Source organism: Callorhinchus milii, unplaced genomic scaffold (genome assembly GCF_018977255.1).
Source record: "Callorhinchus milii isolate IMCB2004 unplaced genomic scaffold, IMCB_Cmil_1.0 Scaffold18, whole genome shotgun sequence".
In the NCBI taxonomy this organism is placed as follows: Eukaryota; Metazoa; Chordata; class Chondrichthyes; order Chimaeriformes; family Callorhinchidae; genus Callorhinchus; species Callorhinchus milii.
Genome location: NW_024704759.1, coordinates 9,875,482 through 9,889,937, shown reverse-complemented (window position 1 = coordinate 9,889,937; position 14,456 = coordinate 9,875,482). Strand labels below are relative to the sequence as shown.

The window sequence follows — 14,456 nt, the reverse complement described above, 5'->3', positions numbered from 1 at the left end:
CTGCACACTTGAAATAATCGCTTTGAGGAGGTTTGGCGGATGCTAATTCGGTCTCATTTTGAACCATTGTTTGAGTTTAAGTATCACTGGAAGTAAGAAAACAAAACTAATGATTTAGAATAGGGGAAAAGTGGTCACAGTACAATACAAGCACCCATCGGTCACTCTTTCAATGGTTGAGTAACAAATTCCAGAGACAAATTGTCTGGTAGAATATATAAATATATATATAAAGCTATATATAAAAAATATCTTGCATTAAGACACTTGTTTTAATCAGCTTCCAACGAGCTATATTCCTCAATATCATTAACAGCACAATTTTATTTTACAACTACTTGAATACGAGCTCGTTTCTACTCTAATGTGGCAGGCATTTTGAAAGAAGGACAGAGCGATTCAGCTGTAACTATCTGATCCTAACCACCCCTAGACTGACCTCATTCCTCTAGCTGTACATGATAGGCAAACAAGCAAGCTCTTTCTCACGTCTATCACAGTCACCATTCTGTGTAGGCAGATCAAGATGGTAATTGCTTTCCTCATCGCTGTAACTCACAAGTCTAGGTTTGTAAAGCAAAATCAGCAACATAATACAGGTTAGAAGCCTTTGTAGATTGTATATAGAATCTAGAGAAAAACAGTCCCATCGGATGCCCTAGATGAGTTTAAAATGGGAATAATAATAAAAATGTAATAGTTCCTCTAATAGGAATGTACATGAAACTTTCAGTTTGATTTTTGAGCTCAGAACGTAATGTAACAATGTAAAACTCACCCACAGAGAGGTTTCGGTTTCGACCAATGCAAAGGATGAGGAGGCATCAGAAAAACGGTTTCAGGATTATAAATATCTTTCTTCAGCTCATGGCATGTTCCTGCAATCTCCAAGAAATCCGTCATGGAAAACATGGGGTGCTTTTCACTTCTGGTCATGTCAGTTTTAAGGGAGGTTGGTGGAGGAAGATCGACAATGCGAGCCTTCCCCCAAATTTCACCTGAATCGTTGTTGGAATCTGTGGTGAGAGTGCTCATTGCTTCAGCTAGACTAGCGTTAGAGCATGGATGGAAAGTGGGCTCATCTCTCGTTATAACTCTTGGTGAAGCTTGTGGGGAAGGAGTTCTCGAACGATCGCAGGAATACCTCCTCTTTCCAATAGGCGAAGATGATCTCGAAGACTGTCTGGGTGATGGAGATGGTGATCGTGGTCCGTGCCAGTTTTCGATGTGAGTGGTTGGTGAGTTGGCAGGAGATGTTCTTGGAGAATGGTGAGGAGCTTGAACTTGATGTTCATTTGAGCCCCCATTCTTTGGTGAGACACACGGGGATGTTACAGGAGATGTTTGAGGGGATATGCCATACTCATGAGACACATAGGAATGACAACTTGTGGAAGAGGCACTACTAGCTGGACTGAACGGATCTCTGTATGCATTGTTTTCAGGACCTGGTACTGGCAAAGTAGACCTGGAAGCCACAGGGGAATATTGTTCTCGAGGGCCTCCTGGATGTGAAGCTGCATAAAACAGTCCAGGCGATGGTGTGATCTCAATTCTTGGACTTTCTACCCCAGAAGAGGCTGGAGGCTTTGCAGGTTCCAGGTAGTATTTGAACTCTCTGTTGTCCACATGACCATATTCACTCAAGTGTTCTTCGGTTAACACAGCTGATGTCACGGAGTTGCATGACTGGGGCCCATAATGGGGGGCATCCATTGTGGAATAACCAATCCCCGAAGAAACAATGTCATTGTGAGAACAAGCAACATGTTCTGCATCTGAAAGAAAGGGTCACATGTTATTTTGGAAATGTTATGAATTATTAACTGATAGCATTATCACCTGCGATTGTGCTAACTTTCTAATAAGCACTGCACTTTGTTATAACAATAATAATCCTTGCATTTGATGTAGCGCCTATCGCGTCTTCAAAACGTCTCAAAGGGCTTCACAGAATATACAGTAAAGTGAATTGTTTTGTGGGTAAAATAATCGTCGAAAGAAAGGAAATGAAAAATGGAAAACAATTAGTAAAGACAAAAAATATTTTTGAACAAATTAAAATAAAAGACAATTCTCGGAATATAGGAGCAGTCCATTTTCCTACAAGGAGTAAATCTAAAGTAATATCTGACTGTGGTAAAGGTCTGTGATTATGGAAACTTGCATTTAAATAGTACCCTTCACATGGGCAGTGTCTCAGAGTGGAGCCTGCCCCCCAATCGGGGGAAAGGAGAAGGTGACCATAAGTAAGGTTGAAGAGAAAGGTCTTCAGTCGTGCTCTAATAGAGGGGAAGGAGGACACAAGACAGAGGGATTGGGGAACAAATTTCAAAGCTAAATTTTAGTGATGAAGGGGCGACTCCTCCAACTTGGAAACAATTTGAGAATCGATAGGTACATGATGGACAGCAACAACATAGCCTCAACAACTCAGAGAATCCAGCAGGAGGTCCTTGACAAAAGCACCAACGAAACGCAATGGCACTGGTATGCGATTAGATCATTAGGCACACAATTGCGCTAAGGAAATTTGAAGTTGTAACTGAAAATGGTTTATGCAAATAGCAGTACTACGATGATGGGAAAGTTAATATACTACAGGAAGATTAATCACCACTTCAGAACCACTGCACCTGTGTTCAAAGGACGTATTGAAGTGAAAAAGACACAACAAGCAAATTGTCTCGCTCGAGGAGTCAATTGGGGATTTGTTCAGAGTTTGGAAGGCAGTGGGACTCTTGACCTATTAACACTTGTAAACATAAATGGCAGGATGCATATTACACAAAAACAATATGAAATATTCAAATGATTAATCAGTGATTATCCACAGTGCACATTTGAATGTCAAAGTTTCAGTTATGTCAGGGAAGTACACACCCAAATAGATATGCGTATGTCTGTTCTGATAAGGTTCCATCTACTCTCTTTACATAACAATGAGAACCCAGTGAAGTGTTTGCCACACCATAGGAGCACCACACCATAAAGTACAAACAGTCATCAAATCTGCTTGAAGCATGCACCAGCACAGGGGGGCATGAAATGCAGGAAAGGTAGTTATTGATGATGAAGCATACTAGAGCGATATCAATCACTAATGAGGAAGGTAGAGTATTAATAATAATCCTAAGGTAGAGCCTAATAATAATCCCTCCAAAACCAAAAACAATAATAAATTGGTCATTTTCAATTTACGACTGTTTGTGGGACATTGCTGTGCGCAATTGGCTGCCGCGTTCGCCCACAAATATACAGTCAATTCACTTTACAGTGTGTTCTGTGCAGCGCTTTGGGACGTCCTCCTGACGTGAAAAGCGCTATATCAAATGCAAGGATTATTATTATTATTATTAGAGTATTGGAGGGGGTGATGAACACACAGCTTATACAGGACAAAATAATAATACTTTTGTCTGATACAGAGCACTTCCACTTTGGGAAGATGTCTCAAAGAGCTTCACAGGATTCACTACAAAGTGTGGTGACTGTTTTTTTTTGTAACTGAACGCAGCAGCTAATTTGAACACAACAATGTCCCACAAATGGCCAGGACACTAGGAGAAACTTTAACATCCACTTAAACAGGCAGACAGGACCTCAGATTCATGTCTCATCCAAACCTCCAGTAATGCAACAATCTCCAGCATTGCAACGGAGTTTTAGTTGGGCTAAATGAGCTTGAAATCCCAATGTGGGACTTGAACCCAGAATCGGCTAACTTTGAACTGTGGGTCTACCAACTGAGCCAAGCTGATACATTGAATCCCAGCAGGCTATGTGTCCCAATTGAGTTGCATGGAGCTAACCTGTTTTCAGGCAAAAAGGAATTGTTCACAGGTCCCTTGCCTCCATTCAAACAATACTGGAAATTGACATTGAAATTTGTTGACAATTACTGACAGGCTCATCCTATAGATCAACTTGCGTATCCTCATGAACATTACAATACAGGTGATTGCTTATCATTTTTCTGCACAGAAAGATTCCTGATTAGCATTTTCCCGACTCGATTAAAATATACTGTATGACAGTAACCACATTTGTTATAATCAAAACAGATGATGAAACAATAAGTGCTGTATCACATTGTACCCAACAAGTGCAATTACTTTCCTTAACTTTGGATGTTTGTAACACTGCCATGTGAGATGGTACAATTGACCCCCAAACCGTTCAATTCCACTGCTACTCTTAAGATACTTAAACACATTTGGTTTGTGTCCAGAACTATTTCTTCTCAGTCAAGGTCTCACCAGCCATTCCATTCAGTGGAATCTGCGATCGTAAAATCAACCATTACGGCCTCACTTCGCAAATCGTAGGCTTTCTCCAGAAATGAACGTCAATGCAGTTAGTTGTTCATGAGGAAACCAACCCATCACCTTATTGCTTTACAAGTTTGCAAGGGATTCTGTTACATACAGTGGGATCATTGGAAAGAACATGGCACACCAAAATAGATAGTAAACACTATGATCCATTGGAAGAGACAGCCTCACCTCCAACTTGAAACCCACAACCCTCTATCAAGAAGTAAAGCACGCTACTAACTGAGCCGGATGACAAAATGAGGGCACTTAAATTCTGCAGGTGCAAGATTTTCTTTTTCTACAATAAATGTCGCTTTACAAACCTTTCGTAGCAAAGTCTTCATCGTGGCTGTTGTCAAAAAGTGCCGAAAAGTCAAATTCTTCAGAATCGACCTGACGGTCTGGATCGTTATAAAGGAAGCTCATTTGTCCCGTACGGGTGGGCTTACACCTTCTCTCCTCACCTAAAAGACTTCAAAGACACAGCGCTTCCAACTTATACTACAACTTATCCCACTCCAGAACAATTAATCGCCTGTCTTTTTAACACATCAGACTTTGTTGTGACAGTATCTCTATGACATGAATAATGGAGATGAAGGCACTGACTGCTGCCAAAATAAAACAAAAGCTTGCTACAAGCGCAATGTTTCAGCTGCAAGTCCTCGCCTCATGTCGTTTAGTGATACAACTCTGAAACTGACAAGCTCAACAATAACTGCTTCCTGTTGCTGCCACAGCGTGCAAAAACAGGCGTGTCCTTTGAACTCAAGCACCCAACTAACTCAATCTTGGTAGCAAACGCCTCCTAATGACAGACAGGGGCAGAGGCTCCATTTAAAAATAGACTGTGGAAATAGTAATCTGAAAACTCTTGAGCTATGGTGAGTGAGGACACTGGGCCCAGCAGGTGTATTTTGCAGAGGCATTTTAATACAGGGATGAGCAGGGAAATAAATAGACAAGAACAAAATGCAACCATCATTTGAAATAAGCAACGATAAACTAGAACAGCAATATGTGAAAGCTTGCTTTTCACGCACGCCATTATCTCTTTTCTAAATATAACAATTCAGTTCCTGTGTGAGCTTTTCCTGCCAACCCTACAAGACTATTTATTTACACTTGTACTCACTGCTATAAATACATCATTAGTATGCAATTCATAGCAACACTTCTGCTAAGTATTTATTTGGTCATATAACGAACAGTGCAACAACTGATTAATGTTATTCTAATTACTTATTTGTGGGAAAACAGATTATCGCCTACAGGGCGGATTAGAATGCAACTCTTTCATCTCTGGTTCCTGAGTTCAATCTATACCAGAAGACAAAAATCTCTTCTCATCTGGTTCTAAAGTCATAAGTGAAATGAGCTAAGACAGTCTGAATTCATTATGAATGAGGAGGACGTCCCAAAGCGCTGACTTAGCAATAAATCGGTACTACAGGAAAACTCACATAAGTCGAACAGCCTTGACCATAACATCTATTGCAATTTACATGAAGTTCCAGGCAAACTATAAGTCATACAAAATCCGATTTAATCGATAATCTACACTGCGCATGCATAATTCAATGTAGCTGGTAAGTGTACATGCGTCACTCCAGCTGGTAAGCTATTTGGCGGTCGAGCCTTTCCTGCTCCCACCCTCTGGAACTCCATCCTGGAATCCTTCTGTCTCGCCCCCTCCGTCGCCTCCTTCAAGGCCCGTCTCAAGATCTTCCTCTTTGATTGGTCACTCACTCCAATGTGGGACATTGCTGAATGCAACCAGCTGCTGCGTTTCTCCCACAAAATACACCTTGCAGTGTATCCTATGAAGCGCTTTGAGATGTCTCATCAACATGATAAGGCACTATATAAAATGCAAGGATTATTGTTATTATTATTGGCCAAGCCAAACTGACATGTTAAAGACTCAATCAAACAGGCACGTCAAAATGTTACTTTACACCCCGTACACAAATCAAAACAGCCTCCAATGCAGAGAGAATTTCAAAACCTGCTTTCCTACTACTACTACATCATTTCACAGTCATGATTATTCGTGAGGCCCATGAGCTACATAAAGAATAATGGATACCTGGAAGTGATTACCAGACAGTAATTTAATAAAGTAGTTCAGACATCACAGATTGTAAGAAGCAGGAATTCAGCAATTTAAGCATCAATCTGACTCACAAGATTTGATTACTACTTGGAGTTCTAAATTAGATCTAGTATTGTCTGCTTTAAGACTAAATCAGCCAACTGCAATATTATTACTTAAATGAGACCAACTTTGTTTATTAAAAAAGCTGATTCGCTTCAGAATATCACTATCTTTCTGCTATTCATCCATATTCCTCTGTTATTCCCCAGCAACACACTCCCCGACCTCAGACACAGCCAGCAACCTTGCCTCACCAATAAAATGTGTCCTCTGCGCCCACATTAAATGTTCCTTCTAGCCTCTCTTAACAATACTGCAATTTATTACCAATTACAATAATGCTAAACTCTGAGCAATTTTGTGCTGGGCAGTCGTGTCCACTAGAGACATTTGTTCAGCGCAATTCGTTTTCTTTCTGCACCAGGGCAGTGAACTAGTTCTGTTTCCACCTGTTCAGCTGTTTTACTCAGATTGTGGCCAGATGCTATTTAGAGGCATTTTCACTGGCAATAAAAGAGCAGGGTAATGGGACCAACATGTTCAGGTACTGGATGCAGTTAGCGACAACTGATTGGCCTGTTCTGATCTCAGAGGTAATGGGGGAAGACACAGCCTGTTGTCAGGAGAATTGTCAGAAGAAACAACAATAATAATTTTTGCAGTTGATATGGTACCTTTTTCATGTTGGGAGGACAGCTGTCCCACAAACTGCCATGAAGTAGGGATGCGTTCATGTATGTACCTGAAGCTCAAACAACTGATCGATGTTGCCAATAACCTCAATTTTATTAGGTTCAAACAGAAATTATTTCAATAATTTGGTGACATCAGCAATTTAATAGGCCTGTTGATTTTTGGTGAGCCATGAATCGAAACAGTTTCTAAGAGACCATTCTTAAAGTAATGCCTCTATAAAACTCACAAATAATAATGTAGCGGCCTCTTGGCAAGAAGTAAAATAAATCCCATATGATTCCCCATATGTTATAGATGATTGATTATATTTTTCACAATAAATTCCACTTATAAACACATCATTAAAACATCAGGACACAGACAGACTGAGACGTTGCAATACAAGGTGGTTGTATAAGGTAGCTGGCACATTATGGATCAGTTTACCTTGAATGTTTTATTGCTAGGAACTATCCTATCCACAGTTCCTGATATATTTATGAATGCTACAATCTCATGATATCTGTCACTAACAACTGTGGTAAAACACTTTCTCATGATGGTGTCACACCTGTAGAAGTCTTGTGAAATCAGCCCAGAAAATAGCTTTTCTGCTTTCACAAGGTTATGTCGCAATGACTTTTCCTGCTATTCAGCTAAAGAGCTATATTTACATTTGAACAAAAGGTTGCTTGAAGTTACTTCAAGCACAATACAAAAAGGCAGAAACCAGAGTGTTCAACGACATTTTCAATGAGGGTACAATACAAAAATAGTACATTAAATAAAGAAATAATTGTACTTCACAATTAGAGTTTAACTTACATTTACAGATCAGGACATATTCTTTACAAAAGTAATTTGCTACGATAATCAATATAACAATATAACAATTGTGTCATTCTAAACAGCACACACACACAGAAGTGGTTATGAAACTAATGCTGGCCTTTAAGGATCAATGTTTTTTTTCTCCTAATAGCTTAGTTAGTAAAGTTACTCCACAACATAGAATACCTGGAGGTACCCAGGCAGTCCATTCTGATTGACTCCTGGAATGCGTTAGGTATGCACACGGTCTCAGTGGCCTGGTTAGGGAAAAATATCACCCAGAAATGCAATTCTTAATAACAACAGCAATTTGCACTTATATAGCGCCCTCCACCCAGGGAAGCATCTCAGAGCGCTAATTCTTAATAATACATGTGGTATAGCACCCTTCAAGTCGGCAGGATGCCTCAAGGCACTTCACGGGATTTACCATATAGTTTAGTGACTGTGTATTTGTAGGTGGCCAATTTTCACAAAGCAATGTCCCCAAAAACACAGCCATGAATTGAATGGCTGCTTTTGTATTTGGGAATTGTTGGCCAGGATACTGGGAGAAACTCCCCTCACTTTTCAAATTGTGCCTCGATTGTTATCCATGGATCATTGCTGGAAAGTATGAGGATTTGTGCATTTCCTTGATCACAATGATTACACTGAGCCAAGTTCTCGAATTAATTCACGTCAAACTAAATTAGCAGAAATAGTAACTAATTAAAAAATATTTTAACATTATTCAACGTTGAATATCTAAGTGATGATCAGCCTACTTGGAATGATTCAATGTTACTTCAATGAAGCAAATATATCAATCCAATGTCGTCCAGAGTCCCAAATAATATTCTAACAGGAAGCAGGAAGTTCCCAGTTCCACACAAGGGAAGAGCGAAAGGATTTTGTGGAACACAATGTTTATCTTTCCATTTCCCTGTTGCTAATGAAAGTAGGAATTGGATCCTCCTCTAACAAGCTGTGTTGAATGCCAATGCAGGGTGTGTACTGAAGGAGAAGAGAACGACAGGTGTGAGCTGTCATGTCATGTTTACCTTCGGGCAGGCTGAACAGGCACATGTCCCAGTTATTAATACCTTCACTTGTTTGGTTCACTGTTAATAGAGTGTTTAGGGATCAGGAGATTTAAATCTCTGCCCTAGACTAGAATTTGTCTCCGACTCTTACATATCTTTTAACACTCATTTCGAGATGTGGCTGGCGATGTCCGGGTCAGTATTTAGCGCCCATCCCTGTTTGCCCTGAGCAGATGGCAGTGAGGTTCTGCTGTTTAAACACATGCAGTCCTTAATAGTCCTTGATGCTCCCACGATGGAGTTGGATATGGAGTTCCGGGATTCTGAACCAGTTTTGGCGAAGGAATAGCGTTTAAGAGTCAGTCAACTTTAACTTTGTACTGTTAACGAATATAACACATTGCAAAATATGTTAAAACCCAAATTAATTTATTAAATTGCACATACATGGTTCATGTAGTGTAGGCCCGAGTTGCCTACCAATGTGTTTCTCTCTCCTCCAAGGTTGACACGCTTCCAATCCGTTTACTAAATAAAGCCACTATAGGTTTGCTGATTGATGAACGGTTGTATGAGGTGTGCTGCTCACCTCCTGTTATCACCTCCTGCACCTTTGAGTTATTTGCGAATTTTCCCTTTGAACATAGGAGTGCAGTTGTGATTGAGATATCGAGATATACCCAGGAGGAACCATAACTGTAGCACATTCTCTCTCCCGAAATGGCATGTTAGTGACAAATGCCAGGGCTATGGAAATTTCACCGTTTGTTACCGTACTTCCTACATTTTTGCTACATTTCTTTCAGTGCCGTTTGATAGCACATCATGTTTCCTGTTGTCCCACTACAGGAGGTAACAATGGTTCTTCTTTCCCTTGGTGCTTTTAAATTATGAAGTTCCTTCCCCAGCTGACGACGTATTCTCCAAGGTGTTGAGACAGTGTTCTTGGTGCCCATCACAAATTCCCACACTTGATACCTTTTTTTTGGAAGCTGGGGACTGACCTTCTCCATCACAGATGCCATAATGTGTGCACTTGCAACACCTCCAAAGAACATTGGCTTTGAAGTATTTCCCATCAAAACACTTCCTCAAGAATTCCACCACACTCTATTCACGGACCTTCTGCATGTTGTTTGATTCGCTTACGAGCTACTTTAAAAGCATGAACTACATTATTTCCCGCGCCTCACCTCTGGCTGCTATGACTGATTTCACCGGCACCGATAACACTGCCCTTCTCTAATGACATTTATAAAACGTCAAGTGCTCTTGTGACTGTACTGGCACTACTTCACCCATGTTATTAATCGAACAACCAAGATCATCAACCTAGGTTGTTAGAGCAACAGCAGTCAGGTGTGCTGCATAAGGAACAAGTAACTTTTCTAAAGAATGCCAGGAATCTGTACAACCTTATTATATTCTCTGTCATAATATGGTGGCATCAATCGCCTACAACTAGTCATTATGCTTCACAGCAATTCCCTGAAAAGCATTTGAGACATTATAGTTGATCCATCAAATGCAAAGATTGGTGTTATTATTAGAGTATTTTTTTACTGGAAATCTGACCAATATGTCAACTCCCAATGAGCTTACAAGCTGAATAAATCACAAAATTGTTGGCTTTAAAATGATTACTCCCCCTGTACTCCTGAAATAATTAACTGCTGATGAAACAATTTTATTTGGGGGCCAGTGGTCCCTAAAATAATAATACAATCACTTTTCATTTGCTAGTTGACGAACCGAGTCTCTCAGGTAAATTGCAGGGAAGCTTAGCTTTATACTGGGTTTCTTGGAAAAAAACCTGATTCAAAAACACAAAGCAGGTAATTGTTGATTCTCCAGCCGCTCACATACACACATGGATGCAATTGAGTGCGAAATAAGGCTCGGTTTGTATTGAAAATGGTGGGGGGGGGGGGTGGGGAGGAAGAAGTTATGCATATTAAATGACCACGTAAATAACATGGGTGCACTATAGAATCAGGTTTTTTTCCCATCTGAACGGAACCAATAGACTTGTGGAGCAATTCATGGAGACAAGTGATCGTTCCAAATATTAACTTTTGAAACTTTTTTTAAAATGCAGAAACTTTTACCCACCATTAATCAGACGAGACTGAGCATCTATGGATGGCCTCAGTCTCCAAGGCTAGAGAGGGGGTGGGGATGGGGGGGGGGGCAACATTAGGCAGAGTTCCCTCCTCTTGACTGCCATCTAGTGACCCCAGTTGTGGGGGGGGAGGGGGTCATATGGGAGGACATGATCAAGAAAGGCTGCAATGGCTTCGATGTCAGAAAACCCTGCCACCACCCACGTCTTGCTGTGTAAGTGAAGGATAGTCACTTTGGCCTGTTGCCACCTGCAGAACCATCCATCTGCATACTTGCCAATTTCAGACAGGAAGGGATGCAGGAAATTTTTTTTTTGGGGGGGGGGGGGTGACTAAAGGAGGGGAACTAAAACTGAACTGCGTTTAGGACTCGTAGAATAATTGTTGCATTTCCCATAGCAGCTTGCAATGCTGAAACGTCTCAATGTACAGTTTGCACACAGCAAGGTCAACAAACAGCCATGAGGTGAATCACTTTCTGGAGGATTATTGACCAGCCACCAAATATACAGTCAATTCACTTTACATTATATTCTGTGAAGCGCCTTTAGACGTCCCAAAGACGTAATAAGGCATTATAATTTTTTATTGTAAGTTCCCTTCTCTTTCCTGAAATACTATCACTCCTTTCCACCTGATCGGGCAGACAAGACCAAAGTTTAACACTTTCATCCCAAGGATGGCACCTCTGACAATGCAACACTTCCCCCGTCTGTCACTCAACTGTCAGCCATACGTATTAGTACAGAAAAAAAGGGGCTCTAAATGATTGGAAGCAATGCTGGAGTCACTGTTCCACTGTTCCTGTCCAGCATTTCCTTATCCCATCTGTTAGCAGATGATGTAAAGCTGAGCTGCTCTGCCACAAGCCGGGGGACCGATGATCAAGCCGTAAAACGTTGAGTAAAATGGGTTGATTATTACTTTCCTGGCTGTTCCTTTTTTTTCACCTTCTTAACTATCTAAAATCAAAGCAAGTAACCATGGGTGGGGGGAGGTTGCAGTGGATTCTGAACAGCTTGCAGTATTTAAAGGGTTAAAGTGAAGCAAGGGTATTAACTCTTAGAAGGAGTTTACAAAGAAAAAAAGGCAGGGGTTAATGAGACAGAGAGAGAGAGAGAGAGAGAGAGGAGGGAGAGGGAGGTGGGGGGAAAAGAGTATAACTAATGGGGATTCCAGATGAAATGACAACTCTGTATTTATCACCACTATCAAATCGTCAGTGTCAAGGCTGTTACTTCAATACCACCCACCAGAGAGGTTACAGCAGTCCCTTCAAAAGAAAAAGTTTTTTTTGTCACACAAGCAGCTGATCAGCACATCACCCTGGGGGGGGGGGGGGGGGGGGGAGACACAGAGAGAGAGACACACACACACACAGAGATCACACTCAGACACACGCCACATCACTGTCTCACTCACCAGTCGCCTATTATCTCAACAGCTTCAAATGAAGCCAATTCCATTTCTTTTTTATGTTATTAAAAAAAAGAGAGAAATGCAAAATTGGAAACGTTACACTTTGTGTGTGTGTGTGTGTGTGTCTGTGTGTGTGTGTGTGTGTCTGTGTCTGTGTGTGTGTGTGTGTTGGGGATGGGTTGGGGGGGGGGGAAAGTTACCAAAACTTTCTTTACTCGTGGAAAACTTTTCCCTGACTCACCAGGCAACCCAGAGGGACTGATAACACTCGTTTTGTTTCGAATAGCCTACGTTTTATGTTCGCATTTACCACTTTTTATATGTATATGTATATATATATATATAGATGCATATATGCATGTGTTGCCTGATTTGCTACAGCAAGTATTAATACTGATTTTATATAAAATATATATATATGTATATCTATCTATATATATATCTCAGATCCACCTTAAAACAAACCAGGCAGGAATTGCGAGGAAGTTAACTTTTTTCAGATGTTTTCAAAAATTTGCAGACACGCTATTGAAGCAACAGTTACCCAAATAACAGCCACACACACAGTGCGAGAGAAAGCCAACTGCAAAAAAACACACTTTGGTGCATTTCTCCACCCACCAGCAGAAAAAATTAAACTTAAAACCAACAAAAGCAACCAACCACCCGACAAAGCCCACAGAGAAAATAAATGAAAATAGGAGAAGTGATCCTTCAGATCCACGTCCATTAATATGTCCCTTTCCATCTATTAAGTACACAGTGGCGACATCAATCCTCTACAGCTCAAGAGAGTTGTTTAACCACTATATATATATATATATATGTAATTAAAATTGTACATATCAAAATTTCTACAATAAGTAACGTGTTCGTCCAATCCTGTACAGTGGGTCTTGATACCCAGGAATTTCCTATTATTAATAATAATAATAATAATAATAGTAGGATTGCCATAAATAAACAGTTTGGAAAGTTCCCACGTTGCGTTGATGGGGGGGGGGGGGTGTTGGGGGGTGTTGGAGGGGTGGTGGTGGGGTGTTGGGGGGGGGTGGTGGTGGGGTGTTGGGGGGGTGGTGGTGGGGTGTTGGGGGGTGGTGGGGGGGTGGGTTGGGGGGTATTGGAGGGGTGGTGGGGTGGTGGGGGGGTGGGTTGGTGGGGTGTTGGGGGGGGTGGTGGTGGGGTGTTGGGGGGGGTGGTGGTGGGGTGTTGGGGGGGTGGTGGTGGGGTGTTGGGGGGTGTTGGGGGGGGGTGGTGGAGGGGTGGTGTGGGGTGGTGGGGGTGGGTTGGAGGGATGGTGGTGGGGTTGGGGGGCTGGGGGGGGGATGGTGGGGGGTTGGTGGTGGAGGTTGGGGTTGGGGTTGGGGGGGGGGTGTTGGGGAGGTCGGTGGGGTTGGGGTTCGACTGCAAAGGGAAGGGGCACAGCTTACCTTGATTCATGGACCTCATGATGTGATAGGGCACCACTCTGCAGGCGGCCCCTCGGAACATTTGCAGCAGAGATTCGGATGGGGATCAATATCTCAGCAAAGACTCTCTCCACAGGACCCAACTCTGCGCATCACTGGTGCTGTGGATCTTCGAGATGATATCGTGTTGGGATGGGGATGGGGTGGTGGGTGGGTGATGGAGATGATATATTTTGTTGCCCTCTCCCTCCCTCTCCCTCTCTCTCTCTCTCTCTCCAGTTGGGAAGGTGAGCAGCTCCTTTTTCCTTTTTCTTTTTCTCTTTTGCCTCTGTGCAAGTTCAGGGATCCTCAGCTCTGGAGGAGGCACTGCCCTGACTTTATGTCCCACATCAACTGACTCTCTCACTGCAGAGGGAAAACGCCACTTCCTTCCCAGGGATCAGAGTGTTTATAGTTTCTCTCCAGTGAAAACGAACGGGATTCCCTCTTGTGTTAACTCC

At 41.8% G+C, this 14,456-nt stretch overlaps 1 protein-coding gene across 3 annotated transcripts in view; it reads right to left on the bottom strand.

The window, feature by feature from the left end:
- Positions 1-14,197, bottom strand: part of nfatc2a (nuclear factor of activated T cells 2a) — a 72,394-nt gene extending 58,197 nt beyond the window's left edge. For 2 of the 3 annotated variants that reach the window (XM_007911960.2, XM_007911952.2), the window contains exons 1-2: positions 4,640-4,955; positions 779-1,778 (exon numbers count right to left, since the gene is read on the bottom strand). In XM_007911960.2, coding sequence (XP_007910151.1) covers positions 779-1,778; positions 4,640-4,742 — 1,103 coding nt within the window. In that variant the 5' untranslated portion in view covers positions 4,743-4,955. Of the gene's footprint in view, positions 1-778; positions 1,779-4,639; positions 4,956-13,977 lie in introns of those variants that run through there. The other variant, XM_042341859.1, reaches the window with a different exon arrangement.
- Positions 14,198-14,456: the final 259 nt, after the last annotated feature.